Here is a 17,215-nt window from a genome sequence, read left to right as displayed (position 1 = left end):
GCGCCACCTGCGGCACTGGATGAAAACTGCAAGGTCAAATCAAAACAATTCAAATGTGACGGTTTATTAATGTTATAAAATCAATATATGAATTAACATACTATGTTTGCATTCTTGTACGGTCTCAAATATCGTATTTACAATCACATGCAGTTTGAGACGTTTTTAGCGCTACAGCTGTAGTGCCGGTCAATGACCGCGGGAGTCGCTGTTGCACCAAACGCCCTCTGATGAACTGACACAAGACAAAAGCATCAACGTGGAAGAAAAACAAAGCGGATACAAAATACAAGTAAGTGTGTGCTTTTAAATGTCACATCATAGAATTTTACACCACAGCGGATACAAAATACAAGTAAGTGTGTGCTTTTAAATGTCACATCATAGAATTTTACACCTATTCTAATAAATCAGACGAGAATAAAGATCTATGTATGAAGACGAATGGCTTTAAACTGCCATTAGCGTCGTGCACACTTATACCAAACGTACTACTGTTTACTATTACAACATTGGCACTGAATAATCATAATAGTTATTCTGATATATTTATTTAATTAATTTAATTTGATGTTATATTGTCTATACCTGCACTCAGAATACTTTTTGTGCATGCAAAGGAGAAAGGAAAATCTGATATGGAGACTCAGGTATACAGGATTAGATTGTATTTTATAATCTCATGCATGATAAAGAAGATACAATTGCTCATGTGTTAGTGTGTAAATGCTGAATGATGCTGTGTTCAGATGCGGCAGCGGGTTTTTACCGGGGTGGTCACTCAGATGCAGGAGCATCATGGGATTGTGGATCAGGAGGTTCATTTCCCAGTGAGGTTTGTGTCTGTGATATTCCAGCAGACAGTGGAATGAAGTGAGATTTGAGCTTCAGTGGAGTGTTTGTGGTTGTGTTGCAGTGTTGTGGTGGGTCGCGTCCCGGTGGTGGGGGAAAAGGTCCTGGTAAAGGCAGTTCAGGACCCCCTGAAATCCATCAGCTGGATGGCTCAGAGGGTCCAGACCCTCAATGGACAGGTATACATTTTTTGCTGTCATGATTAAACTGATATTTAAAGAGATAGTTTTCCTAAAAATAAAAAGATGTCATCAGTTATTCGCTGTTTTGTATGTTTGAGTAGTATTTTTTATTCTGTGTGACCAGCCCTTTAAATCTCCTCCTCCGCTGCTGCCATCCATGTCTACAAACACGAAGCCTGGAATTTTAGGAAATAAACCACAACCACTGCTGAAATCTCCTAAGATCCCACCCCTGATTCCCAGCATGCAGCCAAATCCAGGTATGTGATAGACTGATGCAAAAAATTTTCTGTATGGCATTGTGATCACGTCTGATGTGTCGTGTGACAGGTGGTATGATCCAGATGTCCCATCATCAGCAGATGCCGTGGAACGGTCCATTTGAAGGTTGGGGCGGGGGAAGAAAGAGACATTTAGAGGTCATGGGTGGACGGAGAGGTGGACGCTGGTGAGTTGGAGTGCTGTTCCAAACCAACTGTTTAAAGCCATGCTGGAATAGTTTATAGTTACTAGAATGAAAAACACTTCATTTGCATATTTACTCCAGTTTTGTGATTGTATTTGACCTGTTGAACTGTTTAAATTCTGTATTTTTTAAAATTAGTTACAATATTAGAATAGGTCAAAAGTCGCCATGATATTGTCTCTGGTTCATTTCTCACAGTTGAAATAAAAAGAGTGAATTGCATTATGGGATATAGTATTCCACACACTATGCTCATGGGTATTCTGTGTATACAGAACATTCACATACTGTGTGTACAGGATGCATCCTCTATACTTAATTCTTAAAAAAAAACAGATTTTTACTGATTTGTCAGATATCTGGACAGTGCCTCATTCATTTTTCGGGGACTTCTTTAAAACAGCTGTGTTTTTAACATGGCCGTGTACTTGTGATGTGTCGTGACAGGGAGGACAGCAGCGGAGGTTCGTGGGGAGGAGACTCCGTCCACCAAAAGAGGAAAAGATGGAGGGCCGTCTCAGAGGATGAAGTGCCAAAAAAGAGCGCGTCGATAAACCCACACAGCAGTCCTCTCTTCTCCTGCTTCTCCAGGGACACGTAAGTCAGTACGATATTAAAAACAACGATCAACCCTAAACTCTTAGTTTTTTTTGGAAATGCTTAAAAGAATATCTCAGCCCAAAATGAAAATGATATTATTCATTGCTTATCTGTCTCTTCAGCATCTCCTTTTGATTTTTTCCAGCCAATCCTGTGACCCTCTGGAGCTGCAGCGGAGGTACCCACACATGCAGAGGCCCTCAGACCTCTTCCACCTTCAGTTGTCCTGGACCGAGAGTTTCCCTCCCAACCATCCTCTGCGTCTGAGGGGTCCGTGTCTGTTTCACATGGGGTCACACCAGCCTGAGACTGCAGCAACTGTCAGCGAGTCCACAGGTTCCACATTCACCGTGAGGGTACGAGTGATGCATCGCATTCTCTTCTTGACTATCAGATGCTCTTGACTGGGCTGTAAGGATGTGATTCTGTTCTCTCTGCAGGTTCTGTTACTTTCAACGCCGTGTCTTGAGGACTTTTATTCACTGTGTTGTAATCTCTCAAAGGACGGTCAGACGCAGAAGGATGCTGTTCACCCCACAACACTGCTTAAGGTAAGAATGTCAGGTCTCTCTCAGCATCTCTGAGCTCACTTAACGTCTGCTTAACAGAGCTGAGCACCATCTTTGCTTAATTTACTTTATAAATACCGTGAAAGTGATGCTAATACTCAAAAGTCTTTTTTAAACTGTGGTACACAGTTTAAATGTTTATTTAATACACAATTTTAAAATAAAAGAACTTGGTCATTTTAATACTATTTATTTTTCAATGTTATTTTTTCTTGCATAGTTTTAAGCAAAACTAAGTTATTGTGTGATAATGATCTTGATACTTTCTTTTGAAGTTTGCTTGTATCATGAATGAGTTTACCATAAATAGCCTACAGTGTTGATATGTTAAAAATAAATAACTAAATAAATACAAAATGTCTGATATACTGTATAATATGATATTAATTTATTATTTTCTTTATTTATTTCATTAATTAATAAATCTGTCGTGGGGGTGTGTGACACGACAGAAAATAAAAAATAAAATTGATTTACATTTTGTTTTTATACTGTTTCAAACGTGTTAGGCATTTTTAATAAATATGATTTTTCTGGTGAATATGTAAATTATTTTTTGTTTCATAATTCTTACGCGTAACGTTCCCAACATGATACATGACACAACAGAAAATTTAAAACCCAAAAATATGTTTTAATTTACGTTTGAAGTTTTCTCATAGAATTTCAGATGTTTTGTAAATGTTTCATAAATGCAAAATTTTTGAAGTGTTTGATTTTATTTCTATTGTTTTATACATAGTTCATTTATTATTGTGTGATCTTAACAAATGGAGAATGTCGTGAAATAATATCATTATATCTTATTAAAACTTTGCTACATAAATAATAAAAGTAATACAGTCACAGAACAAAAACAACAATAAAATAATATTGCAATATAATTTTATTGTGGTATTCATGTGATTTTGTATCGCAGTGCTATCTAATCCCAGTTTTTCATTGAATATTCTGTTCACCCTCTCTCTCTCTCTCTCTCTCTCTGTGCTTCAGTTCATGTTGACAGACATCGGAGGGGAACTGCGTCTCCCGGGAGGTTCATGGTCATCCAGTACTGATGGAGCAGAGCCTGTGAAGGACAGTCAGACTCTGATCAACACTGCCGTCCGTTGTGTGAAGCATCAGACAGCCCTGGACCTCTCAGCCTGCACACAGTGGTCTGTCTTTTCCTCTTATATTTTCGTGAACTTTACTTAGACTATCGATTTTATTTCTCAGTCTATATAAATTTACAACATTGCTCATTCACCTCTCTTTCATTATCTTTAAAGGCACCGGATGGCTGAGCTCAAATATCTGTCTGAAGGAAAAACGGAGACGGTCGTGGTGTTTTTGCCAGATGTGTGGAGTCTGATGCCAACAGCGACAGAGTGGACGCTTTTACGGCAAGAACAGCAGGTACGGACTACAGAAATTGTATAATGGTGAGATTTTATGAGGGAGTATCACATCAAAGATGATCTGTTTTTAATTTTGTGTAATTCAGAATGCTGAATCGACACCTCCCGAGGTTCCGTCTTTGGTTTTTAATCCAGCTGCTGGTGTGAATGTGTCCGTCGTGTGTCTGTCATCACTGTTGGAATCGCAGAGCTCTCAGACGAGGGACAGCTGTGAGGTCAGTCCAGTCAGAATAAACAAAGTCTTACAATTTAAAGCGAATTGTGCACGATTGTGCAAAATGACATGTTCATAATCTTTCATCAAAAAGGATATCTGCCTTTAAAACAACTTTTCCAAGGCTGTGTGGATGGGGAAAATTAAGCCATATTATATAAAGCAGTGGTTCTCAACAGGGGGGCCGAGGCCCACAAGGGGGCCCCAGCTGACTTCCAAGGGGGCCTCAACGTGACCGATATTTTAAAATGAGACAAAATTAGCATTGAAATACATTAAAAATATATTTTTTATAGTTATTAAACGTTTTTTCAGTTAACATTAAGCTCTAAAATATTTTATTGGGTAGAAATTGAGGTTTTGGGAGTAGAAGGGGGGCCTTTGAATATTGTTGAATACAATGAGGGGACTTGGAGTCAAAATGGTTGAGAACCCGTGATATAAAGCGTATTCATTATTTGACGTAGGCGCGTGACGGTATCAAGTTTTAATGTCACGAATCACAATAACAATACCATGCATGTTTATTACTGCAATGTATTAATGATAATATGAAAATAAAACCGAATGTAATTGTGTATCGTTTTATCTGTTGGGCTGGTAACAGGTGAGTCTAATGGCGGAGATGTTCAGCGAGATGCTGCAGAGGGATTTTGGACTTCAGCTGTATCAGTGTCTCTGCAGTCTGCCGCAGGGTCCTAGTGTCTCTTCCGCCTGCCACAAAGAAGACAACAGCACGTCTGTGGTACACAGTCACCATCAGTACATCACACTTTTTAAATTCAGAAAGGATTCTCATGTGATCAGTTTAATGTACAGTCTCTGCAGGAGGACAAGGCAGAAAAAACAGATGAGCGGCACGCGAAAAAGAAAGCAACAGATGCTAAAAAGAGAAGAGTTAAAGAGACTGATGAGCAGGGAGACACAGATGGGATTTCAGCGAAGGACGAGACTGAGCCAGCTGAGAAACCATTGGATCATGTGAAAGAGAGTAAAACTCAAACTGGAGGAGGAGACGCTCAGAGCAGCATGACATCAGACAATCAGACGTCTAAAGACAACGTGAGAATCAACTCGTATTGTGTCTGGATGTGAGTCTCATGTGATGCGTCTAAACATCTATCTCTATGGTTCCAGGAACGTCCACCAGGTTGGATCGCTGAACTTCCTCGTAAAGTTCTTTTGTCATGGACGTTCTTTGACCGGCAGCTGACAGGAAGCGTCAGAGAGCAAGACCTCCTCAACATCCTGCTCTCTCTCGGCCTGTATATCAGTCCTGCTCAGGTTTGATTTCTTACGTTTCTAGGAATTCTGAATAATTCTGTGTGAAATTTCTTATGTTGAAAAACTTAAAGATATGGTTTTAAAATGAATGACTTTTGAAGTAAAAAATGAAGACACAGCCATTGGGAGCTCAGAATAAATGTAATACTGTTTAAAAAGCATCTCAGATGAAGAAGTTGCTTGAGAAATATTTTGTCATAAAAAAATATTGTAGACTCGGGCTAAAACACTGAAGATGATCACATAGAATTAAATTATTTTGTATTTTCTAGTTATAGACTGTTTCATTGGACGCGCTTCCAGTTAACTTCCGGTTTGTGTTTGGCTAGTGTCTAATAATATAACTATTTATATTTATTTAATTTATGTTAATATTAATTAATATTATTATTTTATAGTATAATAATTGTATTAAATAAACGATTTGTTGAATGGGTCCTGTAGTTTGGTCGCATTAAAACAAACCGTATGGTACACTGACATCTAGCGGTTGAGCTTGGTATCGCAGTCTAATTTCAAAAGATTGGAGAGACGAGTTTAGCCAAGTAACGTTCTTCTTTTGCTTGTTATCACAAATAATCTACAGGCACTCTATTGTTTGTAAATGTGTACCGGAAGTTAAGGTAGGGTCACAAAAGTGTGTCATATGACACGGCTAAAACTAATATTATTGTTTGTTTTAGATGTAATGCAATGTGTATACACTATTTAAGGTTCAAAAACGCTGTATTTTCCACATACCGTGCATGTTTGTATGTCCTCTTTGCCCCGCCTCTCGCGTGGATATTTTACAAAGCTCATGACTCTGAAAAGCGAGGTGTGCTATGATTGACCAGTTAACCAGTGCGTAGTGATTGGTGGAATACTGCAAGTGTGTGACTGAAATGTAACGCCTCTTACCATATTCGGAACATCATGTTCCCAAGCAATTGTACTGACAGGTGATAAAATGTCATCGTCCTTAGTCAAGTCATACCACGGACTAACATAGATTTGTGGGGGTGTGGTTACACGAGGCGTTTCAGGCAGCTCTGGGTGAGCATCCGCTTTTAGATAGAATGCATCTTTTGTTCCGACACTTTCATTTTTGCAATTTTATGTGTCTAATACATGCATGGAAAAACACGTCTTCGTGTCATATGACCCCTTTAAGATGAAACCGTCTATAATTCCCAAAGTTACATTTGTGTTTTCCATAGTTTTGATGAGTTTACTTCTATTCTAAAGTGCAGAAAAAAGATTCATTCGGAATGAGTTGTTAGTCTTTAACTTGCTTAGTTTTAATGGATGCTGAAAAAATAATCGACAGATTTAAAAATGCTTACGTGATTTCCTCTTCTCATCACTCATTTCATTTCCTCTTGTGTCATCAGGCGCTAGATCTGGTCAGGAAGACAACGGTCAACGGAATTTGTGTCTACAGAAACCTGTGCAGTCGCTGGACAGACACAGATCACACAGATGACATCATCAGCGCTGAGGGTGTGTGTGCTGTAAACAAACGCACGGCATGTTCTCAAACACGCTCATTTGTTGGATTATAAACATATCGCTGTGGGTTTCTCTCAGGGAATAAAGCGCTGTTGGCCGTACAGCCCTGCAGAGAGAAAGCCTCCGCCCGGCGCTCTTCTCCCAATCATAAAACAGATGTAGTGAACTACAAAGGGAACGTCATCAACATACCGAATCTGCTGCGGACCTTGGAGAGCAGCAGAACAGCCCAACATGAACTAGAGAAACAGATCGCCACGCTACAGTCCAGACTGGGTAAGACACACCTCTGTCTTCTGACATGTGTTATGACTCCAAATGTGTCTGCATCTCAGTGTACATTTTACATACTTATATACAGTAGTATGCAAATTGAGATGAGGCCTCAACGAAAATGACATTAAGGATGTTATGCAACTCTCTTAAGATTGATCATATTTGAATTTTGAGATCTCCTTTTTCACCTTTTGTGTGTGATTCAGAGGCAGCAGAGGCGATGGACTCCTCTAGTCAGCACGATACGAGCCAACATGAAGAGCTGAAGAGGAATTTACAGAAAGCCGAGACGCTTAACAAAACATACGAGAGGAGTTTGAGAGAAAACACCAGCCAGGTGATGTCTGTCATTGAGAAGATGCAGAAAATGGTTGAACAGGTGAAGTTCTTGGTTGTTTTACAGGATTATCGATGCTATTTTTGGGTGATTTATCTTATTCTATTCTGTTTTCATTGTTTAGACAGCAGCCCTCACAGAGGATGTAAAAGACAAGATGTAGAAACTGGAAAACTGCTTCAATTGCAATGCAATCGTGTTTGGACCAATGAGAAGACATGTGAAATAAATGAACGTTTAGTGTCTCTTTTTTTGTTTATTAGCTTGAAGAAAAAAATCAGGTTGTAATTGTTTTCCTGCACATTAATATCCAAATTAGGCCCTAAAGTTTCATCGTGACGCGTGAGCATTTGAAAATGGTTTTTTTTAAAGCATAGTGCTTTGGTTGTTTATTTTAGATGCACGTGCATTGACACAAAATGTGGGATTTTATTCAAAGTGATTTGGCTTTATTTATTTAGTTGTATTTACCTGCATTTTGTTTTGTTTTGTTAATATGGCAGGCTTGGGAGCTATGAAAATGTGATCCTCCGCAAAAATGACAATCTCATAAACAGAAATAATGTCGGAAATGCTTTCTGTAGATGCACCCACTGTCACGTCCAAAATTGATTCTAGATTTAAAACTAAGCATTTTAAATATTAACTTGTGTAGCTTGATTGGAAAGCCTGTCGTCTATTGAATTGTGCATTAGGAACAGGTTTTTTTTTTTTTTAAAGAGAAATACTTTTAGAAGCTATCCAGTTCCATAATCAATCTTCATAGTTTGTATAGTCTAGTATTTAGTCTAGACTAAAAGATACTCATGTTGCAGTTCATATTTCATGAAATACTGTCTGAAATGTAAGCAGTTTGATGCAGAGCTCAGCCCAAAACCGTGTTTTTAGTGTGCTGCAATTGTCAGTAGGCTTGCAAACAGTAAGATGTTATTGGTAAAACTATTAAATGTTACTGTCTTTTCCTCAGGGACTATTTATGTTTTTTATTTGCCTGTTTCTGTCTTCCAGGATCTAAACAATTCAAGTGTTAAATGAGTCGACAACACGGATTATTTCCCATGTTTTATTATTTTATTTTTTATCCAATAGAAATACATGGCCAATGAATCTTAAAAAACATGTCTGAAAAATGATTTATTTGTCACACACTTATAACCAGAGTCCCAATAGAAATAAAATATTGATTATTGTTAGTTATAATAGAGGTGTGTCTGTCTGTTGATAGGTTATTTTTCGCAGCCGATTGTTGTATACATGTTATATATTTATGGAAACTGTATGAAAATACTTTTTTTGTATGCATGTATACATTTTTTCTATCTCCCACAGCAACAGAGGGCGCCATTTCTAGCCATTTAATTTTTAAACAGTTTTATTTAATTCAATATTTTAGAACCGAATTAGAAACATTACAAATGGGCAGAACTTACAAATTACTTTAAGAATATTAAGCATAAATAAAAAAAATCTTAATTTAAACATTAAGACGCGTCTGAAACAATGTTCTTATTTATGTGAATATAATAAATACACCGTAGTTGATGTCCATCTCGTGAATTTAAATTAGTTAATGTAGACCTTACCTTGCGCTACAGATTTCTAGATAAATACGTCATTAATATTTATAAACCATGCTTTCTAATGCGTTTATTCGCGGGCTGAAACCAAACCTACTTGCCCAACATCTGCCTTTCAGCCAATCAGATAAGGCTTCCGGGCGGACGCCATGTTACGTGATAAATATTCATAAGACAAGGCAAGCCTGTACGTTTGTTTAAACAGAACATAATTTGTATTAGTTATAGTATAGACAATATCATGCGACGTGTTATGAACACTGCTTTTATTATTATTATTATACAATAACACAATTCGAGGGCAGAACGAGACATTTTACCCGTCAGGAAGCGACATATGTTGAGTGACGGCTGCGCACTTTCAGTTTTTACCTCACGACAACGCGCCCAGGTTCGTTGTAAACGTATAAAGTTTCTGTTTTATTTTATTCGCTTTATTCAAGTAGAAGTTAAAAGTTACATCACGCCTCTTTCTTTACTGACGTTAACTTTTTACGTGACCTGCAAAGACTCATTAGATTCAAAGATTCATAATCCACTCAACCACGGCAGATCAATCAGACAGACTGACCTCTGACCAGCTAACGTTGCAAAGATGCTCCTCAAGTGTCTGTATTTCACCTCCCTTAGACTTGTCATATTATTATCTGGTCTTTTGGTTGTCAACCATGGAAAACCCATGTCGCCTTTCCCCTGGAATAAGATGAGGTTGCCAGATACTGCCAAACCCCAACATTATGACCTGCTGATCCATCCCAACCTCACCTCCTTGACCTTCACCGGAGCTGTTGAGATCCTCCTGGAGGTTGAGCGGGACACCCGAGCTCTCATTCTCCACAGCAAGAGGCTTCACGTCTCCAGAGCTTTGCTCTTGGCCTCCAGGCGTCCTCTGGATCTTCAGGTCAGTGTGTTTGAACCCCATGAACAGATCGCTCTCTTCTCTGATGCTCTGACATTTGCAAGGGGAAGCCATGTTGTGCGGCTGGAGTTCTCGGCCAACTTGTCTGACAGTTTTCATGGGTTTTATAAAGGCACGTACACCACAAGCAGCGGAGAGGTCAGGTAAGACAAGGCACCTTGTTGGTCATAAATAATCCAGATATTTTAGGTTTCATTGAAAGCAGTCGTGTGTTTTTGTTCTGCAGGATGTTGGCGTCCACTCAGTTTGAAGCGACCCACGCCCGTGCCGCCTTCCCTTGTTTTGATGAACCTGAATTCAAAGCCAACTTTACAATCCGCATTCAAAGAGAGTCAAGACACATTTCCATATCCAACATGCCCAAGGTATGAATCGCTGCAGCTTCTATACAGCAAAACTGCTCATTAAACTACATTCACTATGTGTTTTAGTGGTCGTTTAATAGAACTGAATAGCTTTTCATAAAAACAAATATTGAATATTATATCTTTATTGTCTTTGCACACACGTTGCATTACACACACTGTACAAACAAATATGAACGAGTCAAACACGTGTACAAAAGCACAGAATCTATAAAATCAAAGAATTGGGTGATAAAAAAACAAATTATGATTGCATCGTGTATCTTATAATGATGCGAATAGTGTGTAGACCTCAATATTATTTCAGTATTATATACCAAGTTTTATTTTCCCAACCAGAAGAAAATGTTACTGTTCAGCATGTGCTTTTCTCAGGAAGCTTAAAGGTAAACCAAAATATCTTAAAGGACAAAAAAGAAACGTTCAGATCATTGGATGAAAAAAGTTTGAGTGAACTTGCGATTGAGATCTCTGAATTTTGATTTGATGGCTAAATATGACTGCTTTATAGGTGAAACAACTGAGATACTAAAGAAATGTCTTATTTCTTTCCTCTGGGCATGTTTTTACAGAGATTTTATTCTGAATTCTAATTTTATGGTATTTATATCTCAGTCGAGAACTGTAGAACTAAGTAACGGACTACTAGAGGATCAATTTGACACGACTGTGAAGATGAGCACCTATCTGGTGGCCTTCATCATCTGCGACTTCCATTCCATCAGTAAAAAAAGCCAGCATGGAGTCGAGGCAAGTGGATAAACTTTCATCAGTCGAGAAAAATTCATATTGTCCTCTAAATGGAATAATACTGCTATTTCACTTTGAATCCTCATGTAGATATCGGTGTATACTGTTCCTGAGAAGATCAGTCAAGCAGAATATGCTCTCAACACCGCCATCACACTGCTAGACTTTTATGATGATTATTTTGACATCCCCTATCCACTTCCCAAACACGGTGAGTTTGAACGTTTTCTTAACTAATGGTTAACTTGAATATGAAGATTTGGCCAATTCTAAAATGATCAATCATACTCATTGATGACATTACATGTGTCTTTATCCTGCAGATCTCGCAGCAATCCCAGACTTCCAATCTGGTGCGATGGAAAACTGGGGCCTGTCGACGTACAGGGAAGCCGGGCTTCTCTTTGACCCTGAGAAATCCTCGTCCTCGGACAAACAGGGCATCACTAAAGTTATCGCCCATGAACTCGCCCACCAGGTCTCATTCAGTATGAATGACGTTTTATACAGGGACGTTAAATGTAGATTCATTCTTTTATACAATCCTTTTTTCACCAGTGGTTTGGGAATCTGGTCACTATGCAGTGGTGGAATGATCTGTGGTTGAACGAAGGTTTTGCCAAGTTCATGGAGTTTGTGTCGGTCGACATCACTCACGCTGAGCTGCAAGTGGTGAGACAGAATTCCCTTATATCGTGGTTGGGATGGCCATACCGCATTTGTGTAATTGCCACGTTCTGAACTCATGTTGCGGTATTTCAGGGTGATTATTTCATGGAGAAGTGTTTCACTGCCATGTCCGTCGACTCTTTAAGCTCCTCCCATCCTATCTCAACCCCGGTGGAGAATCCTGCTGAAATCAGTGAGATGTTTGATGACGTCTCCTACCAGAAGGTACACAAACAATGTCTCCTTAATCGCCTTCTTCCTGAATAATTCACTGCATCAACATCATCATGTATTTTGTATTTTGGGCGTTTTTTATTCTCATAAGGGAGCGTGTATTTTAAACATGCTGAGGGATTTCTTGAGCCCGGAAGCGTTCAAGTATGGCATTATACTCTACCTGAAGAAACACAGCTACCAGAACACTGTCAACTCTGACCTTTGGGAAAGTCTAACGAATGTGAGTAACTCCTCATTTCTCGGTGTGTTTTCTCAAGTGTTTAGCTGTTGTAAAATCCTGGTATGAGGCCAAATGTGTTCAACTCTTGTCAGATCTGCACTTCTGGATTAGATTCAGGAAGACTGAAACTCGATGGATTCTGTTCCAAAAACACGGCTGAAACTCCAACATCTGTGAGTGTTCGTTTAAATAATTTATCTACAGTTATGATTTATTTTTATGACTTTTTCCAGTTTATTCCAATCGCACTGAGTCTAGGCATAGACGGTCATATGAACCACACATCAATGAGTCAGTCATGTTTCGACAGAAATGGTTCATGGAGGACGGTGTGGACGTGCAAGCGATTATGGACACCTGGACGCTGCAGGAGGGCTTTCCTTTGATTACTGTGGAGGTCAAAGGTCGAGAGGTCACACTCAAACAGGAGCGCTTCCTTAAGGGAGCAGAATCTTCAAAGAGTTCACAGTAGGCACTGTTTTTGTTTTATACTGATCATTTTTAAAATAATATACTTTAATTGAACAATTTACAGTTTCTAACAATCCATCATAGTATTTATTTTAGTTACTTTTCATCAATGCACACTGCATAGAAAACATCTTGCAATAATGTATTTTAATTAGTGCTGTGAAACGATTAATCGCATCCAGAATAAAAGTTTACATAATATATTTCTGTTTACTGTGCATATTAATTTTTTTATTTATAAACACAAAACCATACATGTATATACAGAATATTTAGGAAATATTTTGATGTATTTATTTATATTTACCAATAACTGAATTTATATTTAACGTTTATTTGTATATTTTGAAAATTTCTTGACACGTATGTGTTAATAAACACAAAAGTAATATGCACAGTACACAGACATACTATGTTATGTAAACACAAACTTTTATTCTGGATGCCCTAATTTTTAATACCATAATACTGTCCTTATTTTGTTTATTCACCTATTACTATTATTGTGTTTTAATTATTATGTATGTAACGCTGCTTTGCAACAAAGAAAATTGTGAAAAGGGCAATATAACTAAAATACACTGATTTACTGTGTATAAAAATGCCTTTATTCACGAATGAGTGCAGAAAGATGACTCATAATACTTTCTGTTTATAGTCACATTACATATGTATGGTCAAGTGCATTGCATTGTGGGATTTACACATTAATAGTTGTTTTTGTCTGTAGGGGCCGTGTCCTCTGGCAGGTTCCTTTGACGTACATCACCAGCCACAGTCGCACAGTCCAACGGTTCTTGCTGAAAAGTGAACGAGGTTTGTGCCGTGATAACAATTAACAAACCAGCCTGTGATTTCTCCTTGTGGTGCATATCTGAGGATTGATGTTGTGTCCTCAGATGTGTTATACCTGCCGGAGGAGGTTGAATGGGTTAAATTTAACGTGGACCTTCGTGGGTTTTACATTGTACATTATGAGTCGGGCGGGTGGGATGCATTGATCAAACAACTTCAGCAGGACCACACTGTGTTCAGCAGCAACGACAGAGCCAGTCTCATTCACGACATCTTTCAACTGGTTAGGTGAGAGGTTAAACACACAGTCTGATGACATGAAACAACACATTTAACTCTAGTTTTTTTGCAATCATTTCTACATAAAGAGAAACCTTTATTATGAAAGTAAATAGGGTCTATTATAACTGCATCTCACCATTAAACTATTATTAAACCATGAAAATGTAATGTCGATGACTCTGTTTTTTCTTTCATCTAAAATGCTGGTAGTGCCATTGCCTGTGTTCTCATTCTCCTTTCGTTTTATTTCCTTTAGCATTGAGAAGGTTCTTCTGGATAAAGCTCTGAATCTCAGCGTGTATCTCAGCAGAGAGTCTGAGATCATGCCGGTAACGCAGGGCTTCGGCGAGCTCGTGCCGCTTTACAAACTCATGGAGAAGAGAGACATGGAGGAACTCGAGAACCAAATGAAGGTTGTAGTTGCACACATGACAAATTTGCATAATATTAAAATGTTAAATACATCATCCCAGTTTAATATGCAGTGTAACTGTAAGCCAACAGATCTTTTTTTGCACAGACAAGCCTCCCTCGGGCTTTAGGAAATGTAAAAATCTAGTCGTTCTGTTTGGTGGCACAGAAACTTCACTCTGTATCTTTGACGATATTGCATTAAAAATATTTTGGTGTCCTTTTGTAGAGTAGTGTGATGATGATATTTAGCTTACAGCCGACTGAAGTCAATCCTGCTTGTGTGTTGAACAGGGTCATTTAGTGAAATTATTCCAGAGATTGATAGACAGTCAGAGCTGGTCAGATGAGGGTTCTGTATCGAAGCGTGTGCTCAGGAACTATCTGCTGTTGTTCGCCTGCATACGCCGTTACCCGTCATGCGTCAGCACTGCCACAGATCTCTTCCAGAAGTGGAAAGAATCTGATGGCAAAATGTGGTAAGAGTTTGAAATGTTCAGCATTGCATTGTGGGATGCAATATTGCACTCGCCACTCGGTGAAACTGTGTTTCATCCAGGCTGCCTGCTGACGTCAGTTTGGTGGTGTTCACCGAAGGAGCGCGCACAGATGAAGGATGGGACTTCCTGTTGGAGAAATACGTGAAGTCTGTCTCGCCTTCAGAGAAGAGTCTTATCAAAGCGGCTCTGTCCTACAGTCCTCTAGCACATAAACTTGAGTGGTGAGTCTAGATTCATGAAGCTGAATGTTCAGATAAACGTATTCAGTGTTAAACCTGTGATGTGTGATCCTGTTCTCAAGGCTGCTGGAAAAGAGTATAGATGGACAGATACTGAGAACTCAAGATCTTCCGTCTCTGGTTATCAGTGTTAGTAAAAACCCAAAAGGTTACAAACTAGCCTGGGAGTTTCTGAAGGCCAACTGGGGGAAACTGGTGAAAAAGTATGTACAGAACTTCTTTGAAACAACTTTTTAAATGAACCGATTTATTCAAGTTTATTACTAAAAGTGCGGTTTACCATTTTTCCTTGTAGCAATGCAGTTGTACAGAAAACAAATTATGAAACAAACATGATAAATATAGATAAGTATAGTAAGACCAAAAATATTATACAAATGTGTGTGGTAAAAAAACAGAGGAAAAAATATAACACACTGTATTGGAAAATATACAACTGTACAAATTATTTATATTTTATAGTATCATTTTTGTAGGATTATTTAAACCAGTTTTATTCCACATGAGTGTAAAGATATTTGTGGTACATTGAACTTTCCTCCAGGTTTGATCTCGGTTCATCTGCGATATCTCGCATGGTTGTCGGAGTGACTGATCAGTACTCCACCAGAGAAATGCTTGAAGAGGTACTCATATTTTATTGTACATAAGAGTGCCATAATGAACACTCCCCAACTATAATCTGTGGCAGTATAAAGTCCAAGAACTACATATCAATCAGCTAAACAATTTGGTTTGGTCATATTTCTGTTGTTGTCCTGTAGGTTCAGTTTTTCTTCGGATCACTGACACAGGAACAGGGATCTGGACTCCGCAGTATTCAGCAGGCCCTGGAGAAGGTCCAGGAGAACATTCGCTGGATGGACAAAAACGTCCCACCACTGAAAGTTTGGCTCGATACACACGGTTCATGAGGCTCATGACTCCGGAGAAATTCTGAACATTTGTTTCGACTTGAACGCGTCTCTTTACACTAGAAGTGTATTTGGACAAAGGACAGCGTGTTCCAGACAGTTCAAAGCCCCCCCACCCCAGTGTAATCTTAAAGTTTTGAGTTCAATGAATTCAAACAAATAAAAATTGACTGCATCTTTCTAAACACATGTTCATAGTCATACAGTGCAAAGAAAATTACTGTCTTTGTAATTTTTCATGAAAATGCCATATTTATTTTACCCCTCCAACTGTCTGACTCTTCTGGTATAAAAACCCAAACAAACAATTCCTCAAGAAGAGAATCAAGTCCCGCCCATATTTTGTCTTGAGAATCTGGTTTTAAACTAGCGTTAATAAAGTTTTGTGGATGTGAAATTCAGTGCTACATTTATTTATGGCTTTAAAAATGGGTTTTATTCATAGTTTTCAAAACAATAAAAAGTATTAAAATGTCATTATAACATTTAAATTATATTTACATATCAGTATAAGCGGATCTAAAATGGCAAAAGTACAGCTTAAAAAGGACATATGGTTACAGGACTTGTAACTGGTTACCAATCACAGTTTGATAAAGAACAAACAAAAATGTTTATCAAGAGTTACAAAACGCCCGCCACAAAAAAGAAATTGGCACTGTTGTACCCTCTGAGAAACTTTTGAATTCATTCAAAACAAAAATATTTATGTACTGACACACACTTCTGTTAAATCTACTTCAAAAATATATAACAGCTACTTTAAACACACAAACTAAAAAACTTACAGGTGAGGTGTTAACCGTTAGCTCAATCTGATTTTAAAGGCCTTTCGTGGCGAATTCTGAGAAATATCGCATTTGTTAATATGAGCTGGTACCTTTGAATATCTACAAAAATAATCCATTTCCATAAAGCATCTCAGTGTAACCACGACATCGGCTCACACGTCCGGACAGACACCAGTACATCCGGAAAAAACTGTCCTGTTGTTCTTTCTTTAACATGATATTTCCTGTGGATTCTCGACCATCTTTAAGCTCTCCGGTCATAATCGCTCACCATCTTTTTGATGTGATTTAATTTGGCCTTCAGGTATTTACACCTTCTCTTCTTCACCTGGTAGTCACTGGTCTGTAGAAACACAAACGTTCACACATTCATTTAGCATCAAATAGAAATGCATCACACTGTG

General features: G+C 38.4%; 3 protein-coding genes across 10 annotated transcripts in view; 2 read left to right on the top strand and 1 right to left on the bottom strand.

Moving 5' to 3' along the window:
• Positions 1–232: 232 nt before the first annotated feature.
• ccar2 (cell cycle and apoptosis regulator 2) lies at positions 233–9,148 on the top strand. Of its 7 annotated transcripts, none has more exons than XM_057320520.1 (19): positions 233–292; positions 599–650; positions 750–835; positions 917–1,031; positions 1,159–1,294; positions 1,365–1,482; positions 1,948–2,097; positions 2,246–2,456; positions 2,541–2,651; positions 3,663–3,826; positions 3,941–4,067; positions 4,156–4,284; positions 4,891–5,028; positions 5,103–5,345; positions 5,421–5,567; positions 6,941–7,049; positions 7,137–7,334; positions 7,541–7,713; positions 7,796–9,147. In XM_057320520.1, the coding sequence occupies exons 2-19, from the start codon at positions 639–641 to the stop codon at positions 7,832–7,834; spliced, it is 2,406 nt and encodes an 801-aa protein (XP_057176503.1). In that variant the 5' UTR covers positions 233–292; positions 599–638; the 3' UTR covers positions 7,835–9,147. The 7 variants fall into 7 exon arrangements, with proteins under 7 accessions (XP_057176503.1, XP_057176505.1, XP_057176504.1 ...); XM_057320521.1 differs by having other exon boundaries at positions 276–355; XM_057320518.1 differs by lacking the exon at positions 233–292 and adding an exon at positions 294–355 and having other exon boundaries at positions 621–650; positions 7,800–9,148.
• A 250-nt stretch (positions 9,149–9,398) lies between these two features.
• On the top strand, positions 9,399–16,497 carry erap1a (endoplasmic reticulum aminopeptidase 1a). 2 transcript variants are annotated; one of them, XM_057320514.1, is made up of 19 exons: positions 9,399–9,639; positions 9,879–10,310; positions 10,394–10,532; positions 11,148–11,282; positions 11,373–11,493; positions 11,606–11,760; positions 11,841–11,954; positions 12,045–12,176; positions 12,277–12,408; positions 12,501–12,581; positions 12,719–12,876; positions 13,610–13,695; positions 13,779–13,962; positions 14,213–14,369; positions 14,662–14,846; positions 14,927–15,088; positions 15,169–15,309; positions 15,651–15,732; positions 15,871–16,497. In XM_057320514.1, exons 2-19 carry the CDS (start codon positions 9,928–9,930, stop codon positions 16,018–16,020), a joined length of 2,697 nt encoding a protein of 898 aa, XP_057176497.1. In that variant the 5' UTR covers positions 9,399–9,639; positions 9,879–9,927; the 3' UTR covers positions 16,021–16,497. The 2 variants fall into 2 exon arrangements, with proteins under 2 accessions (XP_057176497.1, XP_057176496.1); XM_057320513.1 differs by having other exon boundaries at positions 9,399–10,310.
• LOC130545738 (uncharacterized) overlaps positions 16,059–17,215 on the bottom strand; it is a 22,435-nt gene continuing 21,278 nt past the window's right edge. The window contains exon 18 of the mRNA XM_057320455.1: positions 16,059–17,154. Coding sequence (XP_057176438.1) covers positions 17,056–17,154 — 99 coding nt within the window. The 3' untranslated portion in view covers positions 16,059–17,055. The remainder of the gene's footprint in view (positions 17,155–17,215) is intronic.

This window comes from Triplophysa rosa, linkage group LG22 (assembly GCF_024868665.1).
Source record: "Triplophysa rosa linkage group LG22, Trosa_1v2, whole genome shotgun sequence".
Lineage (NCBI taxonomy): Eukaryota > Metazoa > Chordata > Actinopteri > Cypriniformes > Nemacheilidae > Triplophysa > Triplophysa rosa.
This window is presented reverse-complemented; position numbering and strand designations above follow the sequence as displayed.